Source organism: Danio rerio, chromosome 9 (assembly GCF_049306965.1).
Source record: "Danio rerio strain Tuebingen ecotype United States chromosome 9, GRCz12tu, whole genome shotgun sequence".
NCBI classification, from domain to species: Eukaryota; Metazoa; Chordata; class Actinopteri; order Cypriniformes; family Danionidae; genus Danio; species Danio rerio.
In genome coordinates, this window is record NC_133184.1 from 12,058,201 (window position 1) to 12,082,584 (window position 24,384).

The 24,384-nt window shown below is 35.2% G+C and overlaps 1 protein-coding gene across 18 annotated transcripts in view; it reads right to left on the reverse strand.

The window, feature by feature from the left end:
• znf804a (zinc finger protein 804A) overlaps positions 1-24,384 on the reverse strand; it is a 265,574-nt gene that overhangs the window by 17,906 nt on the left and 223,284 nt on the right. For all 18 annotated transcript variants that reach the window (XM_073912068.1, XM_073912065.1, XM_073912072.1 and 15 more), the window contains 1 exon segment: positions 552-695. Coding sequence is in view for 6 of the 18 variants with exons in the window: in XM_073912062.1 (XP_073768163.1) it covers positions 552-695 (144 nt within the window). In the remaining 12 variants the exon portion in view is untranslated.

Here is a 24,384-nt window from a genome sequence, read left to right on the forward strand (position 1 = left end):
TTCGGGCATCCCAAGGTTTAGTCCCACCTTGTGGACCTTTTCACAAGAGAGACAGCATCAGCTTAGAAAGATTTATCCATTCATCTTTGCACCTTTTTCGGAATTTAACTGCAGAATGATGCTCTTTTTTCATTTTGCTCCATGGATCTGATTACTCATGAGACTTTAAAGCTATTCTCAGCAAAAGTTCATGCATGTTAGGTTTATGGCTTAATAATAAATTTGCAGTGCTTATGAACAGGTCAACAAAACTAGCACCCCAACTTGTTTACGCAGCATGCTGCTGAGAAAGAGATTTAACATCACCCTGAGAAAAGGGGATAAGCAACAGAAACAAACAACAACAAAGCACCAGGACTTCAAATTGTCCTGCCTGCTTCTGATCTATGGCCTGCTAAATTAAAACGCTATAAGACCACCACCTCTCAGTCGAAGGGGAAGCAATTTGTCTTGTGCTGCATGTGCACTCCAAAAAACATTTGTTGTCATCTTCTAAAAACACTCTATTATTGCCATGCATTGCATCAAGGGGCAGACAACAGGCCCATTACCTGCTTGTGAGCGTGGTCATACGAGTTGATGTGGTTGTCAAACTCTTGATGCTTGTAATACTGTTTGTCACACAGCTCACAGTAGAAGTTGGCCTTGAGGTCCTCCAGGGCTTTGGCCAAGGTTTTTTCCTTCTCAGCATAATCCTGTGAAAGCAAACAGAATAATCCATCAAGATTAAAGTTTTCAACTTTCTTAATGTTTTATGAAAGCACACAGTTTAGAGTGACCCGTCATTAAAAAGGCCTTTCAATTAATTTTAGATTGTACACATACCTTAAGGAGGAATAGTCAATTGTTTTCCTCAGAACATACTAGATATCCTAGGGTTCAATGCTAAGGATTTTTTGTACTGGTTCGATTGAAAAAAAACAAACAAACAAAAAAAAAAAACTGTGATTTCTCAGCCATATATTTTAAATAATGTGTCAAAAGCCAAACATAATTGTATACATTCACTTTTTATTCAGCAGAATCTTTCTTTAAATACAACTGATAATTCAAAAAATTACATTGTGATGTAAATACATTAAAAAAAAGAATAAACATTTCTTATACAGCCTAATTTCAGTTGTCAAGTTTTGTAAAAATATATTGAATTAATCAACTTGTTTAAAAAAATAAAAAACTTTGACTAGAATTATGCATTATAGGCTTACATTATAAAGATAAATAACAGATGAACTGAGACTGCAGTCTGATCCTGAAGCAGATCGATGTTGATCTTTCATTCGAGGTGTCAGTGCATAAATGAACAAAACAATTAGCGTAATACAAAATATTATAAGATTGAAATATGGAAAAAATGATCAGATAGCAATTTCTGTTAATTTTCCCAACGGATAAAGAGAACTATATTTCATCTTTCACTTTTGTATTCGTCATGAAACACACATTTGCTGGTAGGAATGACATCCCACTTTACACTCTCAGAAAAAGGTACAAAGTGGTACAAATAATGCTCCTTAAGGAAGTTTAGTACTTTTGTTTTTTACCTCATATGGTACAGAAAAGACCTCTTATAATACTGTTCTGTACCTTTTATGGTACAATTAAATTGGAGATACACAATTGTTCTCATATAAAAGGTACATAAGTACAACTCCTTTACTACAATATCAATGAAAATAAATATTACTGGAAAGGCAAAGTGATTTCATGAATAATTTCCATATTAAAACATGAAACTTCATTTTAAAGCATATGTGTAAAGAAACTTCTATAAGTCCTATAATACAAAAATGTATCTTTTGATTTTTGTTTTAATATTATTATTTTTTAATCTTTATTTTAAATTAGAACATGTGTATTCACACAAAAAGAAATGTTTTTCTAAACTAAAACTTTGTTTAATAAATGTATTTGATGTTTTTATATTTAATGAAAATAAATTGACACATTTTAGTTGAAGCAAAATGCCTTTGAATGGTTCTTGAACGAACACATTTGACACTGTTAAGGTACAAAGTGTCATCATCTCACTGTAGTGGTACACTCATGGATCAGATTTGTACCTTTGATGAGGGTACGATATTGTATTTGCAGATTTTGAAACCAATGGTCCATTTTGGTTTCCCATGGTACAAACTGCAATGGTACATATTACTTTTTTTTTTTTTTTTTACTAATTTTTCTGATATTGTACTCATACGTTCTTCATATAGCCATATATGCTTTTACACAATCATAACACACTGTGATATAGCCTGTTTCGTTAGTTTGTTGTATCATTTTGCTTTCTCACTACAACTGATCCATTCTAGAGCTCGTTTCAATCGAGCCGAGACTACCTCATTCAGGTGATCTCGGACTGATTGATTTGGCGTTGATCCAAGCACAATTGTGGTATTCACATATGTCAAACAAACCATGTTAACTGGGAAAACGAGACAGGTTTCGAAACAAACATCTTGGTGTGAAAGCATCCTATTTGCATGCTATTGGCAAACAGTTGCAGCCAAATTAAAGTTTAGTGACAAGGCAACACTGGCACAATCAGTCTAGTAAAGATCTTTTCTACTGTCCTGAGCATCTCGCACGCTGGCCCTGGGCCATCGGGCAGTCCTTATTTTAAAGCCCTGGTTCCTGTCATATTTCCCAGTGCTGGGTTGCAGCTGGAATGGCATCCACTGAATAGAGACTAAGCCAACGAAAAATAAATGAATGAATTTTTCTGTCACAATGATATCTATTCTTTATTTGTGAGGATGAATATTTGTGCTGCTCTCCTCTGAAAACGATGCTCATAAAATCTCGGCTCCCATGATGCCATGCTCATTTTCTTCCTCATCTTTAAAACTCTTTATTAAATATTGATTTACAACAAATCTTAGAAGGGAATACTTTCACCGGGGGCAGATTGTATCTCAAGTCTAATTCTACGCAGTGGATGTATGGGAACTTGCAGATTTAAAAACAAGACTTGAAAAAATAGCTATTCCCAAAAGGTCTCCAATACAAATGACCACAGGGAAGTGGAAAACCACTTCCATTTTAATTGGAATCGGCTCACTGTAAAATCCATCGCAGAGTCAAACGTGAGCCTGTCAGTTCTGTGAAAAACAGCTCGCAGATGAGGACTAGTAAATCAGCCAAGGATGATTAAGTCAACTATCAAACTTGTCAAGCAGAATGAGATGGCCAATAAATGATATACGATTGTTATCATCAGTCAAGAGCCGACAAACACATGTCTGGTGCTATTACTGACATGATCGTGAGCGTTTCACAACTGCATCAAAGCCATTAGACTGAGAGACGGGGAAGCCCGGCCCATTCAAATGATCCGATGCCTCGTGAAAATAGTCTGTCTCTCACTCATCTTAGGTGAGAATACGCTGCCGCTAAACACGCGGCTGTGATATGCAAAAATAATAACATCCCTCTCACCCGTTCCCACTGTGAGGCTGCATGAAACAATTGGCGTGTAATTGTATTTAATAAGTGGCTAGCTTACAGGTAATGAAAACTGAATCGCTTGATTAGCTGGGAGTGCTAGGAAAAGTGACCCTCATTTTCTTTAGCTCAACAGCACTGAAAGGTTAGACCAAAATCGCTTGCTCTCTATCAGGGAATGGTTACTCCTTTCCGTAAATGCTAGGACTGCTGTGTAGCAAGCTCTAGTTTTAAAAGACTTATTAGCAGCCCTGGATCTCAAGATAAACAACAGAGTCGGGGGAGTTTTCACATAAAAAAAACAACAACAAACAATCCAAGTTGGTTTTTGCAACTTACTTAAAAGAGTTTGGGAGCAAAATTAAACAACAGAACTAATATGTGGAAAGAAGAAGCCCACAAAACAGCAAATGATGTGGTGTGAAGCTGTGAACTCATTTACACAGCAGATAGATCTAATCACTGCATGGGGGGAAGCAGCCACTTAACAACAACTTTGTGTCAAGCTGAGAAATCGCCCATACCTCTCTGTTCCTTTCTGGATTTTAGAAGCGAATGGGGTTGCTCTCAAGGGCATGTGACCATAGGCAAAGGCAAGGGTAATAAAAAGCGAATAATAATAAAAATTCATGATCTTTAGTGGTACTTTCTAAGGCAATGATTACTATTACTGTTCCTCATACTTAGCACTTCAAACAACACTTAGGATTAAATTACTGCTCATAATGCATCTCCAACTGTTTCCAAGAGAGTAACTGTAATACCTGAAATCAGTTGTAATAAGCGTTGTGCTACAATTTTTTTTAGAGATATGATTCAAAATGAAAACTTTAAATTCAACAGCCTTCTGTTCTTCTAAAATTAGCCTCCTATGTTTATGTTCACTTATTTCACATTAAAGACAATGAATACAGTGTAAAAAATAAATATTGAATGGGTCATGTTTTTTTTCCCTGGGAGTAATATTTCTAAAGGAGCTGTTGACATGGAATTAAACCAGATTTTGGTAAAAACCCAAACAATACAAACATAAAAATAAATAAAAATTTTAAGTAGATAAATTTGTTTTGTGATAAGAGTGAAATGACACAAGTAGAAAGTTCTGAACTACTCAGATGTAATTAATACTTTATATAAAAGGTTTGTTTTGGTGATGGAAGCTTAAAGAGACTTCAACAGAGTGTAAACATCTTGATGGTTTTCTGTGTCTCATCTAACAAATCTAATCTTATTTTGTATTTTCTATTTGATTCAAGTCAGGTGATTGGCTAGGCCATTCTTCAGCTTGATTTTCTTTCTTTAAAACTAATTGAGAGTTTCATTGGCTGTGTTTTGGATCATTGTCTTGCTGAAATCTCCGCCCTGGTTTCATTTTCAGTTCACACCTACATTAACAGGATGATAAAGCAGCTAATATTATTGTACAAAGGACAGAGGGTTGCTGAACAGCTACGAATAGATTTTATCTGCTGTCTGGACGTTGACTGCTGTTCTACGCCTTCCGTTCTTCATGTGTTCAATACTTTTTTTCATGTGTCATTATTATTTTATTACACAAAACCTCATTTGTAATCTAATTAGTTTAGTTGTCTTTGCAAAAATGGATTTATTCGGCTGTTACCAACATCTGGTAAAAATATCAAGTCAACTGCACCTTTAAAAATATGTTTTCTGAGAAAAATTGTGATGTGTTCAATACTTATTTTTCTCGCTGTATAACGTATTATATGTCTTAAAATTACTGAACCTACACATAGAAACCTGTGAAAAAAAGCAAAATTTTGAAGAACATTTCATATAGGAACTAAAGGTTTTTGCATCTGAACTCTTCAAATGCTTGTCTGTGAGACATTAAATTGGGTAGAAAAAATATCATAGACTATAAACCAGAGAACTTGCTAGAGATTTGGTACTGGGCTCTTGAGCTAGAGATTTGGTGCTGGGCTCTTGAGCTAGTAAACAGAATGCCCTAGCATTTCCAAATATGCTGTAAATAAATTTCAAACTTTCTTGTAATCCATGAAGCCTATTTCTTATGATACATGAAGTTTTGGACTAACATTTGTTTATACAATATAGTTTATAAAATATATTACAACATTTTTTTTTTCTGATTTGATTCCTTCTGTTTGTGTACTGTAGGCCATGCAAGAAAATCAGCAATCAACATTGTTGCCTGTAGTGGGATTCCTGGGTAAGTGATTGCAGTGCATTCTAAAATCAGTGTAAACACACATTTTCATAGTACATTTGCTTCCTTTCATGCCCCAAGCAAAACAAATGAAACTCCGGCCTTAGACCAACATCATCAGTGATGATATTTTCCATTCAGAGGTCAAAGAAGTTTGAAATACTAAAGATCCCCAATGATTTATTTCTTTTCTTTCACTTTTCTAACGTTAAAAGAATGCCTAGTGGGAAAAAAAAAAAAATCTCTCAAAAAAGGCAGAGAAAGACAGCAAAGATAATTACAGGCCCGTATCCAGGGGGTTTCGAAAGACAAAGATCCAAAATTTGTTCCATAAATGAGTTATTTTGTCCTATTTTGACTGCTATGCCATCATGAATTGTGAAAAGAACCCTTTGAAAAAGGCTTTAAGATCGAGTGGAACCCTTTGTTGGCTGTTATGACTTCAGCTAATCAGTTTTGGCCAATGCAAACAATTATTTTTCAGTCCAGCTGTGCAATCTGAAGTCATCTTTCGCAAGTGTATTGTTTTTAAATAGAAAAGCATATCAAGTAATTTTTATTCTAAATCTGGGACCTTATTGCATCAAAAAATGACCAATAAAAAGCTGTGAAGCACCAAAAGTGGCCCATATTACAATTATTTTGAATACTAATTCGGCTATCGTTGTTATCCATGCATTTTTCAAACATCAGTATTATGTTTTAATTTTTAATTATTTAAATGGCCAAAATTGTTGGCAAGTTTGTTATTTACCTAATAAATGAAACAGGCTACATTTTTACATTTAAAACTTTAACAGATTGCTATTTTTTTCTAATAATATGATGTAATAAATTTGTGTTTTTAAAGTAAGTATTTATTCATATTTATTTATTCTAAATCATCAGGAAATGTTTTTGGTATATCAAAAAGTGTGGTTATGATGAACATCAGACAAGCTAATCCAACTAAAATAGTGCTTAAAATGTCTCTAAAATGCAGTATTTCAATCTTATAATAAAAAAGAAAATGGCAAAAAACTGCAAAATGGTCCACTTTTTGAGAAAAAAAGAAGCACTCTTTATATCAGGCTGGCTACGGGCCAGAATTACCTCACCATCACAACCTAATGGTTGTTCACAGAACTCAGAAAAGCAGAAGAAGACTTTTCCAAAACTTTTGAAACTACCCATTTTGCCTAATTGTGTGACAATTTGGTCTTTCCTTTTGCTGGAAGAATACCAAGGTCTTTAAGTATCAACAAATGGCTCCCTTTGGGTTAATGACTTAAGCTCCAGCCCGTAAGGAGGACACTCTTTATATTTTATCATAGTCTCGAGACTAACCCAATGCCAGAATAATTAACGCACGCCACATTTAGAAACATTTTGCAAACTAAACATTTGTCTTTTGTTTAATATTTGTAGCAGCACGCAGACTTCAATCTGGCATTCCATTAAAACATCAAAAGACAAGGGTATTTACATACAGTGGATTACTGCCTGACTTAAAACAAATCCTGCGATGGGTTGACACACAGGGGGTGTTCATATAAATAGCACACTTCTAAAGCATCACAATGAATCTCCCAAATCTGAAGCGCTACTTAACATGGCTTCTCTCTCTGTCTCTTTTTTTTTTTTTTTTTTTTTTTTAAACCAAACATCAAGCATGAGAACACGAAGCGTTGAAGATCAAATGGCTCTTTATGCATTTATGGGACTACCAAACAAGGTCAACCACAAGGGTGGGAACCACAGAGCCACCGCACATCAGAAATTTATTGAAACATAAAGACAAAATATGATTGACACGAGCGGTGATCAGAGTGGCTGTGATTGCTCTTTTTATAGCATACCTGGGTTATGAGTGATAGCTTTTATGTGGCGTTAAAAAAGGGTCAATTGCTGAGCGGATTGTATTTTGGTGCAAATAGAGAAAATGAGGACGGTCCTTTGCTAAATCGCATCAAGTGATTCATGAATTAAACAAAAAGTTAAACCCTGTCTCAAATAAAATTAATTAAAAACAACGTGTTGATTAATTAATGCTTATTTCCAGAAGCTGTAAAACAATATCTAGTCAAGAAAATCAAAAATGCAATTTCACCGGGGATCAGTTCATTTTTTTTATACAGTTTCACGCATAATTTAGGAGGAAATAGAAAATATTAACTTTGCATATCGCTCAAGGGCAAATCTGCAGTAAATCTCATGCATATTTTCAGCCTGTTCTATTAATGACTAAACGTTTTCTACAGTAACCAGCAGAGATGGCAACACTTATAGACAAAGCACAAACTAACAACTTCTAAAGGCCCTCGCTCATTCTGAGCTGGAGTGAAAAAATTACATATAAGGAATAGCTTCTCCATTTTAAATCAGTGTTCAGTGCATGTCAAGCAGTTTTATCAAGTTTTAATGCCAGTTTTAATAACTTATATAATAATAAAAGGTGGTTTTGGCACATTGTTATTTATTATCTAATGTTATTATTCAAGCATGTCAATTACATAACTAAATAGAGTAAAGCTAAATTATGAATGCTATCTTGATTGAACTAAACAACATTACATTACCTTTATGGAACTAACTGGTCACACTTTACAATAAGGTTCATTAGTTAATGTTAAGTACTGCATTTACTAACATGAGCAAACTTGTATTTATTCATGTTAATAAACGTTAGTTAATGAAAATACAGTTGTTCATTGTTAGTTCATGGTAACTCATGGTGCATTAACTAATGTTAACAAGCATGGACTTGAATGTTAATAATGCATTAGTAAATGTTCGATTATGATTAATAAATGCTGTACAAGTGTTGTTCATGATTAGTTCATGTTAGTATATGCATTAACTAATGAACCTTATTGTAAAGTGTTACCAACTAACTTAAGTTTACTAAAATAAATATTCTTTCCTTAACTTAACTAAACTCTGTTGCAAGGAACCTGTTGACATAAAAAAATAATTAAAGCCAATTAAATTTTGTGAGCGTATTTATGATATCACAAGCACATCAATAAGTGATTGGCTTTTTTATATACTGTATATTAAACCTGCTTAGTATTCAGCAACTATGTAGAAAAGTGAACTACCAGGATAAATAGCAGCCAAGCACTGTTTTTTTTCAAGGTTTAACACCTTAAAAACATTTACAACAAGACTAGTGTTGTAGCAATTTTTTGAAAGTGCGTTTTATTTAAACATTCACTGTTGGCATTTTGCTTTGTTCTTCAGTTTGAATGTAAACATCGTAAAAGCATGGAAAATTAAACGGTAGTAGGCCGGAAGAATAGAAGTGGGTCTGACCGAAATTTTTGGCTGATTTTTTCACATCTTCAATAGTTTGGTGATAAATAAATTCATTTTCTTTTCGGCTTAGTCCCTTTTTTAGTCTGGCGTCCCACAGCGTCCCACAACTTATCCAGCATATGTTTTACACAGCCGATGCCCTTCCAGCTGCAACCCATCTCTGGGAAACATCCATACACACTCATACACTACGGACAATTTAACCTACCCAATTCACCAGTATTGCATGTCTTTGGACTGTGGGGGAACCCGGGGCACCTGGAGGAAACACACACAAATGCGGGGAGAACGCCAACTGACCCAGTTGAGGTTTGAACAAGCGACCTTCTTGCTGTGAGGCGACAGGACTACCTACTACCTACTTCTGACAGCTCATCAAGATTCTTTGCATTCATCTTCAATGCCTCCTCCATCATCTTACCCCAAACATGCTCAATAATGTCTGTCTGGTGACTGGGGAGGCCAATCCTGGAGCACCTTGACCTTCTTTGCTTTCCGGAACTTTGATGTGGAGGCTGAAGTATGAGGAGCGCTATCCTGCTGAAGAATTTCCTGTGGTTTGAAATGTAATGGCACGCTACTATATGGGCTCCCATACTGAGTGTAACTCCAAACCATGATTTTTCCTTCACCAAACTTAAAGACTGATTTCTATGAGAATTGGGTACATGCGGGTTCCAATAGGATGCAGTTCAACAGATGATTCATGAAACATTACAAAATCTACCTTCTGTCACTTTTCCAAAAGATCAACTAGAAGTCAAGTTATTATTTGTTGCTCCTAAATGTGGGATCAACGACAAGACTTTTATCAGGTAGTGTATGTATTATTGTCATGTAAAATGGACATTAACTAAACTATCTTTATGAGTGGGAACAAACACAATGTTGTTATGACAGTATACAATCAAATAAATAAAACTGACTATTTAAAATATGATATCGCATGTTCTCGCTGACTGATAACATCGTTCTTTGTGTTTAAACTGTCAGAAACAGTGTCAGTCATCAAAGAGCCTGATTCAGAATGACTCATTTTTCAACTAAGTACCCCATTTTCTCATCCTTCATGTCTTTTCAAAAGAAAATTGTAATTAAAACATACACTGTGTACACTAGTTTCCCCCCCAGCTACGGCAAACAGCGGAAAACCACAACACAGACTCTGTTGGCTGCATGGCGGAACCGTAACGTAAATGTATTTTGACATGATCCGCTTGTTTCCACCCACTCCGGTAGTTTTTAGAGGAGTAATTTTACTCTTCCTCGAGCGGATGGCTTGTGATGGAGCATTGACTGTGCTGATCTCAATACACACTCCTCTAATAGCACACCATTCACTTCTGCTTCTACAGTTCATAAACCAGACATTTCAAGGTTTACAATGTACACCAATGAAAGATGAAGACATTTCAGGGTCCCACTTTATATTAAGTGGCCTTAACTAACATGTACTTACACAGGAGTTAATAGTTTGTTACAATGTACTTATTGTGTAAATATAAATATATAATATAATATAATATATATAATATATAAATATAAATATAAAGTGGGACCCATTTCAGTAATTCCTTACATCATACGTTGGCAACTACACAAATAAAATGAAAAAAGAATCCTAACAAAATATTACTTTAGTTAATGTATAATTACAATTAAAAATTTACTTAAGTCAAAGTGCAAAAGTACTTTTACCTTTAATTCTTAGGTAAATTAAAAAAAAAAAAAAAAGTAAAAGAGACTACAAGATCATTTGAATCAGTGATTAAGACTCATTCTGAGAGAATTGCATGAATCAGTAAATCACAATCTGAAGACTTTTTCTGACAGGATCATTTGAATCAGTGATTTACTGAAAACTCATTCTGAAAGAATCACATGAATCAGTGAATCACTATCTGAAGACTTGTTCTGACAGGATGATTTGAATCAGTGATTAACTGAAAACTCATTCTGAAAGAATCACATGAATCAGTGAATCACTATCTGAAGATTTGTTCTGACAGGATGATTTGAATCAGTGATTAACTGGAAACTCATTCTAAGATAATCACCTGAATCAATGAATCACTATCTTAAGACTTGTTTTGACAGGATTATTGGAATTAGTGATTAACTGGAGACTCATCCTGAAAGAATCGCATGAATCGCAACTACATTATCTGAAGACTCAATCTGAGCGAATCACATGAATCAGTGAATCACTATCTGAAGACTTTTTCTGACAGGATCCTTTGAATTAGTGATTAACTGGAGACTCATTCTGAGAGAATCACATGAATCTGTGAATCACTGTCTTAAGAATTGTTCTGACAAGATCATCTGAATCAGTGATTAACTGGAAACTCATTCTGAGAGAATCACATGAATCAGTAAATCACTATCTGAAGACTTGTTCTGACAGGATCATTTGAATCAGTGATTAACTGGAGACTCATTGTGAAATAATCACATGAATCAGTGAATCACTGTCTAAAGACTTGTTCTGACAGGATCATTTGAATCAGTGACAAACTGGAGACTCATTCTGAGCGAATCACATGAATCAGTGGATCACTATCTGAAGACTTTTTCTGACAGGATCCTTTGAATTAGTGATTAACTAGAGACTCATTCTAAGAGAATTGCATGAATCAGTAAATCACTATCTAAATACTTGTTCTGACAGGATAATTTGATTCAGTGATTAACTGGAAACTCATTCTGAAAGAATCACATGAACCAGTGAATCACAATCTGAAGAATTGTTCTGAAATGATCATTTAAATAAGAGATTACCTGGAGACTCATTTTGAGAGAATTGCATAAATCAGTGAATCACTATCTTAAGACTTGTTCTGACAGGATCATTTGAATCAGTGATTAACTGGAGACTCATTCGAGAGAATAACATGAATTAGTGAATCACTATCTAAAGATTTGTTCTGACAGGATCATTTGAATCAGTGATTAACTGGAGACTCATCCTGACAGAATCACCTGAATCATCCCTACACAAAATAACTTCCCTGAGCAAAATGTCCATCAGTTGAACCCTTCGGAATCTTTAATTCCAAAGGGCCTTCTAAGTGGCCAGTTTTAAATACTTCCATTTGAAATTACACTTCAAAATGGCAACCACGTTGGTTTTCCCTCCAAAGACACTCCGTCTCTGTGACTGAATCATACGAATTCAGTGAGTAGTCTGCAGAGTTCCACTAAATTAATCACTTGAATCTGAATGGTTGATTTGAGAACAGAACCAGATATGTCCAATTCAATAACTAAATGTTCAGAACAATTTCTGAACACATGTATTGGGTTATTAGCCAAGATTTCCTTTACAAGTCAAATACTATTATTATATCTCTGAACAGTAAACCATTATTTCCTGGTCTGTTTTTGTATGTAGTGAGATAAAATACAAGTTTACTAATGTAAAACAACTCTGATAAATTACAGTTACTTAATGTATTTACTGTAAGTACAGCATTGAAGTAAAAACACTCTGTCCACAACTGACAGCATAAGAACTCAACAGACTCCAGCCTTAATAATGATGCAGTGGCATTTTACTCTGAAGACTGCGGGAGAGCGAGATCTCCGAGCGACGCTTACAACTTGCCTGTTGTGATTAATTGTATCCCTTCTGGTGGGATTCCTGTTGGCTGTTGTTTGTAAATTGCTGACACACACAGAATCAGTCTCCATTATTGACTGAAGAGTCTCCTCTAGAGGGCATGATGGGAGCTCCCGCATTTGTCTCCAGCTCCCACTTGCTGTAATGTGCTCTACCGACGGCCACCTGATTACCAGGCGTAATTGTGTGAGGATTAAGAAAAAGCGTTGTGGGTGTCTGGGGAGCAACACATTTGATAAGATTTGAAATCCATCAATGAAGACACAAAATGCACTGCACCAGGAACAGAGGTCTGGATGCACTAGAAAACTGTGTGAACACCAAATATATATATATATATATATATATATATATATATATATATATATATATATATATATATATATATATATATATATATATATATATATTCGGTCTGGTTCTTGAATCTGATTGGCTGATAGGCGTGAGGTATTTTGCCAGAAACAGCACACAAAGGTCTCTTCACCTTTGTGCATTACTCCGCCCACATACAAGCAGAAGACGCTCTACAGTTTGACAAATATTCCTGTTGTTAATCAACATTATGTACTTTTAAGGCTATTTAATTCAAGAATGTAGTTGTTGAGATTGCAACTATGCAGTTTATTTATAAGGATATTGCCTATTTTAAAATATTTATCATTTCTGAGACACTGCATTGATGTTCATTAGTCAAAGACAGTTGACATTGTCTACCCACAAGATGGCACCAGGACTGCATAATAAGCCCTTGCTTGAGTGTTTTCTTGAGCATGAATAAGAAGCTGAAAACGGAAGTGTCACGGTTTTTAAGGTGGACCAGATAGCATCAATAAGATGCTGCAAACAAGAAGCTGTATTCAGCCTCGTCTCTCCTTATCGCAAACACAACAGCAGTCTGGAAGTGATTGCACTGCTTTTTTCGGGGTTAATTATTGTGATATTCTAACGGTCGCTTAATGTTTGATATGCATTGTGTATAAATGTCATGTCCCCCTTTAAGAGAACTTCTTCTGTGGTTGTTTTACCTTTGAGATGTGAGCACGCATCTATAGGAGCTCAGTTCAGTTCTGGAGAGTTCTGAGGAGAAGTGTGTAATGGTTGCTCTACCGCTGTATAAATATTTTATTTCAATAATGAAACATTTTATTTTGCAACGGATGTTTGAGTATAATCTTTTTGCTTTTTTCTACTCGTTGTCATTGACTGGCATGTATGTAGTCGACAGCACTTGGGAGAAACGCAAAAAGGCCAATAGGAAGAGCGAAATAGTTTGTCTCCTTTTTTTTCATTCTTTTAAGTCTCAGAGTAAATGCCGGGACACCTGGCACCCGTCACAATACCGACCGCAACAGAGAAATACTGTAGACTGTAATAGACTGTAGACTGTAGTAGACTGTAATAGACTGGAGATATCTCTGTAGATGGATTGCATTTCATGTCACATTCAGCCTTATAATCTTAAAAAAAGCAAAATCAGCTGTTTTATCATCACTTTTAAAAATTACGCTAGAGAATCATTCAAACCTAGCTCTAAAGTGATATTGGTGAATTAGTAACAGCTTCTGATGTTCTGACGTCAGCTGCAGATGTAAATGAATGGTGGAAGAAAGTAGTTCCTAATACAAAAGGGTTTTAGACTCTCCGTGCTTTATTTTCTTTTTTATATACACAATTATGCCATCAAACTGTTGTATAAACGCAATATCACACGAGTAGCAGTGCAATATAGCTGTATATTAGCACTGGTGGGATGCTAAGGCACTCAACCTGCACACGCCTCCCACCAGTGTTGATACACAGCCATATCGCACTGCTAATCGTGTGATATTGCTCATATATATATATATATATATATATATATATATATATATATATATATATATATATATATATATATATATATATATATATATATATATAAAATCAGCATGGTCTTATGATCTGTTTTAAATTTAGGAATTTTAATAGGTCATTAAACTAGATCATTAACTTAGACTTGCTAAATATAAAGTAAATAATTATAATAATCGTTTAAGGAATAGCTCACCTCAAAATGCTGTATAAAATGGTTGGATAAAGCAGTGTTTCTCAAACACTTTGCTGGAAGACCACCAATAGTGCATGTTTTGGATGTCTCCTTTTTTCTGTCTTAGCCATTACAAGTCTTTCAGTCTCCGCTAATGAACTGATGATCTGAATCAGGTGTGTTTAGTTAAGGAGACATGGAAAATGTGCAGAGCTGGTGGTTCCCGAGAAAGGTGGTTGAGAAACACTGAGATGGAGGCTGTGCATGCCTTATAAAGCATATCAATGTGCTTTTGTAACAAAGAATATTTCTAATTTAAAATTATTAACTTGGCAGTCGAATGTACTTTATGTTCAACTGATGTATACAATGTAAGATGCATGACGTAATATACATTCATAGTGGAAGCTAGTATAGCGTGAATCGACTCATGGGAAGCACTTACCACACAGTTTGTTGCCAAGAAGATGACAATGAACACGGAAACTAATTGGCTTGGCATTACTCTATGACGTTATACACTATATTACACTTAAATGCTGCATACATGTGTCTGCCTGTCTTACTTTATGCAGCTTATGATATATAAGTCAGTTGCGCATAAAGTGCATTCGGCCACCACTGGAAGTCCGTGATTGGAATTTATAAGTTAAACATTTTAAATATTTATTTTACAAAACAAAAAGCCTCTTCATAAGACATGCAGTGTATGGGTTATTTTTATGATGAGTCTATTTACTTTTGTAAGCTTTAAGATAAAAGCTTCTATGCAAACAGCATGGAAGAGCGAGGATCAAATTGAAAACTACTCTGATTGCGGTCAGCAGTCTGAAGAAAATGCATATACACTGAGAACGGTTTGAGGGTGAGTAAATTAAGAGTTTTTTTAGGGGGGGGGGGGTTGATGCTGTGAAGAGCAAGGAATTTTTCACATTATTTCCTATAATATATATTTTTTTTCTTTTGGAGATAATAAAAACATTTTTTTTTTTTTTTTTGTAATTCTTGGGTAATATTATTAGCCCCTAAAACAATATTATTTTTTTCGATTGTCTACATATCAAACTGTCATTATACAATTATTTGCCTAATTTCCATAGCTTACCTAGTTAAGCCTTTAAATAGCCATTTAAGCTGAATATTAATATATTGAAAAATATCAAGTAAAATATTGTGTACTGTCATCATGACCAAGATAAAAAAAAAATCAGTCATTAGAAATTAGATATTAAAACTATTATGTTTAGAAATACAAAGTAAATTAAAGCAAATTTAAAGCCATGAAACAAATAATAATAATAATGTTCCAAATGCTCTATTTGAACTATAATTTCCCTGATTTAAGCTGAATTTAATCTACCGTATATGTTTTGACTAATCCGTGTACATTAATGTAAGATGCTAGGAAGTCAGTTGGGTGTAGTTTCAACTGATGGTAAGGCAAGTGGCTGTTTCCTCAGGCTGAAGTAAATCACAAGAGATTTACTCTTGAACTTTGTATATTGTAACTTGACTAACTTGGAATGCATTTATTCTATTAAGGGCGAAGAGGGTTCATCAGCTTCATTTAGCACAGGGCTGCAAAACAGCCTTCAGCTGTGTTTTGTCAAGGGAACCACTTTTTATCAGAGCCAGGATTACTGTTCCCTCTGAATAAACATTGCTAAAGGGATATACAGTATTGCACATTGTATAGCAACGTATATGCCACTGAATACTATTCATATTCATAAGCTGGTTCAGATGCATAAACAAACATAGGGTGCTATTCTTTACTTCTATATGCATTTTTAAAGATTCAGAATTAACAGTTAGCTGCAAGAAAACTTTCAAGGAGGCAACATTTATTGAAATAAACTGACTAGAAAAAAGTTATTTGGAGTTATTTAGTAGAAAAGAAAGAAAGATTGAAACATTCATTCATTTCTATTCATTCATTTAATTTCCTACAGCTTAAGTCCCTTTATTAATCAGGGGTCGCCACAGCAGAATGAACCGTCAACTATTCCAGCATATGTTTTACGCAGCAGATGCCCTTCCAGCAGAAACACCCATACACTCTCATTCACACTCATACACTACGGCCAATTAAATTCATTTAATTTATCTATAGTGCATGCTTTTGGACTGTGGGGGAAACCGGAGCACCCGGAGGAAACCCACACAGAAAAAAGTGACCTTCTTGCTGTGAGGTGAAAGTGCTAACCACTGAGCAGCCAAGACTGAAACATGCTTACTATGTAACTAAATTGATTATTTTCATCACAAAATTTTAGATCCTAATCAGCATTTTTTTTTGCATTATTTTCCAGTTATGTCATTAAGTAAACCTCCTTAAAACAAGATATATGTAAAAGGAATTGCTTAAGATACTGAAACTTGTTTTAGAGAATGTATGTAATGAAATGGATTTTTCTTACTCAGCTGGAAACCTTTCTTCCCCCTTTGTTTTAATAAAAAACCTAACAAGATTCAATAAAGATTATGCAGAAAGCTATGCCAATAAGGAAAAAAAGTTCACCCAATAATGAAAATCTGCTGTTAATTTACTCTCCCTACGGCCATCTGAGATTTAAGCAGTTTTTCTGTGTTCAATGGAAAAAGTTTAAGACATTTTTTAAAGAAACCGAGATGATGATTTATAAAACGCAAAAAAAAAAAAAAAAAATTTATAAAGCCAAAATCAAACAAAAAGTGCTTCAGGGGTTAATAAAGGGGTGGTCCAGAGTGCATTTTTAAGGCTTAGTTGTGTTTATAAGATGCAAAGCAATGTGTGCTCATGCTTCATTTGTAAAAAAAATCATGTTATTTTTTCATATATCTTACTTTTATTATATATTGATACTCAGCTAACATCAAAACGACTGTCATGTTTCCTAGTTCCTCTGAAAGGCCCACCCTCAAGAGACTCTGATTGGTCAGCTAGCATAGTGTGCTGTGATTAGCAGATCGGCTCTATGTCACCAGGAAAAGCGTCACTCAGAGTAGCTGTGAGCCTTATACACTGCCGCGGTTCTGAAGATTGTGGGTTTTTACAGTGGTTTGATGGGTAAATGTGAATTTAAACTAAATTGCTAACAGTGCCAAACAGCTTTTCCCGTTGTTTACATTCTTGTTTATGTCCATGCTACAACATACCATTAACGCTAAACAATATGCATCTAATAGATCAATTTACACAAATAAAAATACTTACAGGTTGTGGCTCACAATCCACAGCTTCTTCTATTATGGTTGGAGCTGCTTCTTATTTGAAGAGTTTTTAGAAGAATGCAGCACTAAACAGAAAGATTCTGGAAGTTGTCCTTTGTCAAATGCTAGAGCTATATATTTTATTAATCCTCCGGAACATAATTTAGATTAAATTTGTAAGCTTCTCTCTTTATGCTGTGTCCTTTGGAAGCCCAAATACAGAAACAGAACAAGCTCTGTAGAAATAGACGCCATTTTAGCTTTCTCTGCTATAACATTACCGCACCTCTGGCCACGCCCCTTTGCTGCGTAAGGTTTATGGAAATGGTGATTGCGCATATGTGATATTACTCGCCCGAATGTATTTTTTTTGTAGTCCATAACTCTGTAAAAGCCAGTGTCTGTCTTTGCATTGAACTTTAAGCATACTTTATTCATAGATGTTCACACAGCTACATTACACATCAACTAAAGTTTAAAATATGACATCGTAGGGGACCACCCCTTTGATGAATATGAATAAGGGACTCAAAAAGATAATCGAAAAGTATATGAATAAATAAATGAGTGCATCAGTCCATATCTTACAACCCACATTATTCATGCACTACTTTAAAAAAGTCACTTATTTGTTGTGTTGTACACCACTTTTCCTACACATTCCAACATCTCTTTCTCTTTCTAGTAAATGTAGGGAGTGGGCTGTAATTGCAGGCTGTGTAGAGACTGTAGACACAAAGCCTGGAGAGAGAAGAATCCCCGAAGACCAGAGTAAACGCTAAGTTGACTGGGACAGGGCCGATTTAGGTGCTAGATGAGAAATTCAGCCTTACGCTCTCTCAGTGTATACATCAGGGATCTGTAAGCGTCTCATGTGAGGTTTTGTACCAAAGTGATCTGCATTACAATTTGGCCTCGGTAAGCGTTCGCCTCCAGGTCGGCACAGAGAGAGGATGTAGTTGAATTAAGACAAGAGAGGAGAGTGAGATCACATACACACACTTTAACATTGCAAGGCTGGGTTTAAAGCTGGTTTCCATCCTCTTTTTGCCTGTGGATTTGGGGCAGGGAGTAAAAAAAAAGAAGAATTCTCTTGTAAAAGACTACGATCAAATGCCCTTGACTTGCAGCTGCAATTCCTGCAGGGAAGTTGCACAGCAGCCATTGACAAGGTAAAAAATAAGAAAATAGACAGAAAAAGAAGAGACTAGCAGTCAGAAGAGACGCGGCTCCGTTTGACAGCTGCTAATTTTCCTAAGGTTGCCCTCCTATTGTGAGGGAGGGAGAGATGTGATAATTATCATCTGCAATCAGCTGAGGTTATGAAGGGAACGGCGTATGTTTTTCTTTGGCTTTTCGGAGACACGACACGGGAGCTTGGATAAATCACAGGGAGCATGCAGCAATTAGTGGGACGTTTTTCTGCTTGATGAAGCTGAGCTTGATAAGCTTTTCCCAAATGTCTCCCCAAAAAAGGAAAAAAATGCAGATGTAGTCAGGTGCTGTGGATGTTGTTTGCGAGAAAAGAAGAGCTAATGCAACCTGTCAAAAAAAAAAAAAAAAAAATCAATTAAAGAAACATGCTGGACTCACTTTTATGCTTAATAGGTAATATTCGGCTTGTATTGATCTTTTCTGTGCTAAATATTGATTACGGTGTGCCGTGGACATCAAAGTCGTCTCATGCATGCATATTTATTTTATGCATGCATATTTTAAGCATGGGTCAAAGACGAGACGTCCCATTTGATTTTAAATATTTATTAAATGCAAGTAAAGCGTCTGCTTTAATGTTCTAATTAACTTCTGTGAAAAATGTCAAAGTATTTGTGATTTATTTTCCTCTGTCATTCAGAGTAACAGATATACAGTGGTCCCTGGTTATTCGTGGAATTTACTTTCTAAAAACAGCCCACAATAGGTAAAATCAGCAAAGTAGTCAGCTTTATGTTTTTTCAACTATTATTTTAAGGCTGTTAAAACCCCTCACTAAACACGTTATGCAATTTTCTCAGACAATCATTAGTATTTTCACATTTTTCTCTCTTGTTTAAACACTCTCAAAGTTCAAACTTTCATAGAAAAATAAGTCCAGTATTATGAAATGAAAACAAAGATCAAAAACTGTTGTCAGATGCAAACATTCATCAGAAATACCGGTAAATATTTGTAAAATTACCGGAACGACTTTACTTTTAATTCAAAAAAGCGCTGTTCACACAAGCAAAGATGTACCTGGAATTTTTCCGAAAAAGACCATTCACATATCCGTGCACAAAATACTGGTAAATTCTGAGATCATTAACCAGAAATTAGCTCTAAACGACCGTGCTTGTATTTGTAAACATAGTAGGTGTCAGGCTTTTGTTGATGGTTTCACTTTTTTAAATGGTTTCAATTTTTTAAAGCTTTAGCATTCATGCAGCTGCTTTGTCCCAGAGACATCCAAAGGCAGAAGCGCGAACCACAGCTAAATGTTCACACATTTAACTACATTAAATTCTGTGGAGAAATATTGTGAACAACTTCGATGAAAACATTGGAACACTTTTGCATGTCAAGATGTACATAATATGTGTGTGTGCTAGCGCTCACCTTCTACTTCACATGTACACGTCAAGCATCTGAAGCAAATTTTTTTTTTACAGTTGGCATTAAGAACATAGAAACCTTATCTGACTAACATATAACAACTAAATGTGTCTGGAAAAAAATATTCAAAGGCTTTAATTTTCAGAAACAGCACAGATATGAATGCATCTGAATGTTCTGGTTGGCTGGAGAAGATGTTTCACGTCAACATGTTTTAGCGTGAACTTGCTCTTTCCGGCAATTTTCCTTTTGCGTTCACAGAGCAGTTTTCAGGCAAATTACCAGTAATGTTACAACTTCTCATTCTGGAAAATTGCTTGAGTGAATTTACCGGTATTTTCACAAAAGGCCTGTTCACCCCTTTCTGGAAAATTGCCAATAATTTTCCGGAAAGATATGTATTTGTGAAAGGGGCTAAAGTTGGCATCCAGCTTAATGTACTTTTTCCTGCAGTTACTGATCCACAAAGCTGAAACACACTATCTTTAAGGGGGTCGCACACCTGATGCACAGCACACATGAAAGTTGGAAGTAACACACACCATACGCACAAATTCACATGTTATTTAAAATGAAATTATATGAACAGTGTTCTAAGTCATAGCTGGACAGTCGCTAACTTGCGGCGCCGGTGCATACGTTGATAAAAACCTATGTTTACAAGTCTAAAATGCATGGCGCTGCGCTGCGCTGTGCGGCGCATCCAGTCTGTTACCCGACTTGCAATAGTCTTGCTGTGGACAACCCTTTTTGCACTTTGTTGAAACTTACAGTGCTAGCAATCGAAGATTTATGTTGATTTGGCAAGCTGAACACATTCTGTACTGCAGAGGAGACACAGAGGAGGTTGATTGACAACGGTCAACACCCAATCAGGTTGCAAAACACAATGTGCTGTAAAAAAAAAAAGACGATTTGCACAACAAAAAATCTGTCAAACTGTAAGGCATTGAAAGGTGAACCAGGGACCACTGAAAAGCTACTGAAAAAATAGAAAAGTGTAATGATGACATTTCTTCTAAAAAAAAGTTTGGCATAAAACAAATATAGAATAGAAAATAACAACTATTAAAAACCAAACTAATACTTAAAAGTATACAAGCGAGCAAGTGTTTAAGGGTTGAAACACACAAAAATAGTGGTTTGGAGAATGGTGTAAAGATATAAAAAATGACAATTACTTATTTTGAAGTCTTCAAATGATTTATATTTAAAAAATATATTTTCAACATTCTGATTCTTTTTTAGCTTTTGTTTTTGTCTTATCTGCTTTCTGGAACCATTCTTCGGCAGACTCAAATCCTGTTGTCATAATTAACTCCTCTTTGCATCTCAAGTCCACCAACATACATGGCGAGCTAACTTGACAAACTGGTAACAGTGGGAATGCCGTCCATACGGAGGTAAGCGGTCAGCCAGTAAGCACGAAAAAGAACTGTGACATACCACTCTGTAGTGTTTGTTTTAAAGACGAAATGCAGCCATACATACTTCTGGCTACATAATTTGCGATTTCCAGAAACAAATATAGGGCTATGTTTTAACAATAAGCCTAAGTAAAAAAAAAAAAAAAAAAAAAACTATTGTATTGATACTGGTGTTTCCCAGTGCTGGGTTGCGGCATTCGCTGCATAAAACATATGCTGGATAAATTGGTGGTTCATTCCGCTGATAAATAAAGGGACTAATCGAAGGAAAATGAATGAATGAATGAATGAATGATTGAATGAATGAATGAATGTTTAGTTGCTTAATTTTTTTCCCACCTGCATAGTATTCATAAATAATTACATGCAAGTGTTGTCATTACCGTTTCTCCACACTAAAGCTGAGACTGAACATGTTTCTTCCAAATCTGCAAAAATCAAACCAAATGTTTGGCTGCAGAACAAATAGGAAATGGCATTTGCAGCTCTCAGAAATCAACATGAGTAGCTCTTGCACAATCACAAAAAAAAAAAAAAAAACATGTGCATACTGAGTTTGTAGCACATTTTCATTCAGTGGCACGCTTGTAAGAAACGGCAATAGAATGTGAGCTGGAACAAACACGATTAAAAGCAACCCACAGACGACAGTGACGGTGAAAGATGACTAATTTGCTAATTCCCTCATTGGCATGATGGTGTGCTGGGAGTGTGAAGTGCAGGACTTACAGGTCTAAGTGTTTCTGCAGCTTGCAAGCTTTGAGCTTGTAAACAAGGCCATTACTGGTGCCTCATTTCATTTTAAGTGTTTATTACTTGGTTTGAATCTCATATATGCACTATCAAGAAATCACAAGAATGAAACCTTATGCGTTTCCTCAATGACTCTTGGTTAGTTTCAATCATGGAGGTTTATGAAATCTGGTGAATCTCACTGATAATCTTCCCATTCGTATCTATTCAGAGTTTTGCTTAGGGAACTAGTTTACCATTGTATCTATAAAAAACAAAAAGTAGACTCTTTATTATTTTTCATAATTTTTATTTTTGTCTTTATTTTATTATTGTCTTATAATTTTCTTTACAACTCGAAACAAGAAAAAACTATTTAGCAAAATATAATTCATTTTTAATAGTTTAAATGCATTTTAAAATGTCCAAACATGTATTCCTCTGATGCCAAAACTGAATTTTCAGCATCATTACTTAAGTCTTTACTCTTGTGTGATCTGATTCATCACACATCATTTTTAATATCTTCATGCTGCTGATTAACATTCCTTATTATGATCAATGTTATTTATATAATAGTGAAAACTGTGATACTTTGATTTGGCATGATACTTTGATGAAAGTTTGAAAGAACAATAATTAATAAATATTTAATTAAATTAAAAAAAATCCTTTTGTAACATTACACATATATTTACTGCCTCATCAGTACATCAATAGCTAAGTTTCCATCCACCTATTTTTATAAGCATTTTGTAAATGTGAATAAAAAAAACAGTTGATGGAAACGACAAGATGTGCATTAATTTTGAAAATGCGCATAAAAAGCAATTGCGCATAAATGAGTGGGATAAACATTTTATTCGGTAAAAAAAAATATGTGCATAAAAGATGGAAACACTTTTACCAAACAAATTCCAGTATGCGCATTTATAAAGTCATGTGATTTTGTTATAAAAGATATTGTGATTATGAAAATGTGTGTAAATGGACAAACCAGCAGGCTGAACATGTGTAAAACATCTAAAATGTTGTTTTGGGGATTCTAAAGCGCTGTAAGCATTTCAGTATTAGTGTAATTATATTATTAATTACCTCCAGAATCAAGTGCTCACTGCATGTTAGGATTGTCTGCCGAGGTGCAAGTTATTTGTTAAATGAAGAGAAGATTTTCACAGCTTTTTCTACCGCAGCAAATTTTGTCTTTACTTTTATTTTGCACCAGTTAATCACGAAGTGACAATTTTATTCACTTTGACTCTGACGTTGCTTTATTCGCACATCTTTAATGGGATAATCCAGTTTTGCACATTTGAAATTAATTAGCATTTTTGGATGGAAACTAATTTATTGCACACTTCATCTAAAATATTGGCTACGTCCGAAATTGCATACTTCCATACTATATAGCTAAAAACAGTATGCGAGCCAAGTAGTAGGTCCGAATTCATGGAATTTGAAAAACAATATGTGTGAAGTACCAGGATGACCAACTATACTTCCGTCGAGACTCTAAAGTGCGCATCTGATGCACGCTACGCTATCCCATGATGACCTGCGAAAGAACTCATGAATGGGAGTAAAGTGACTCAACTCTTTGTTCGAGTTCCATTCATACTACTGACATTCATGCTGTATAGAACATACTTTATTCCTGACCGAGTATATTTAAATTCAAATGCAGTACCTACTGTGTAGTAGGCGGTTTCGGACGCAGTGATTGTTTCTCAACCACGTTCCTGGAGGATCACCAACTTTGCACATTTTCCATGTCTCTTTAACTAAACACCTGATTTAGATAATCAGCTCATTAGTGGAGACTGAAAGACTTGTAATGGCTGTCACAGACAAAGGAGAT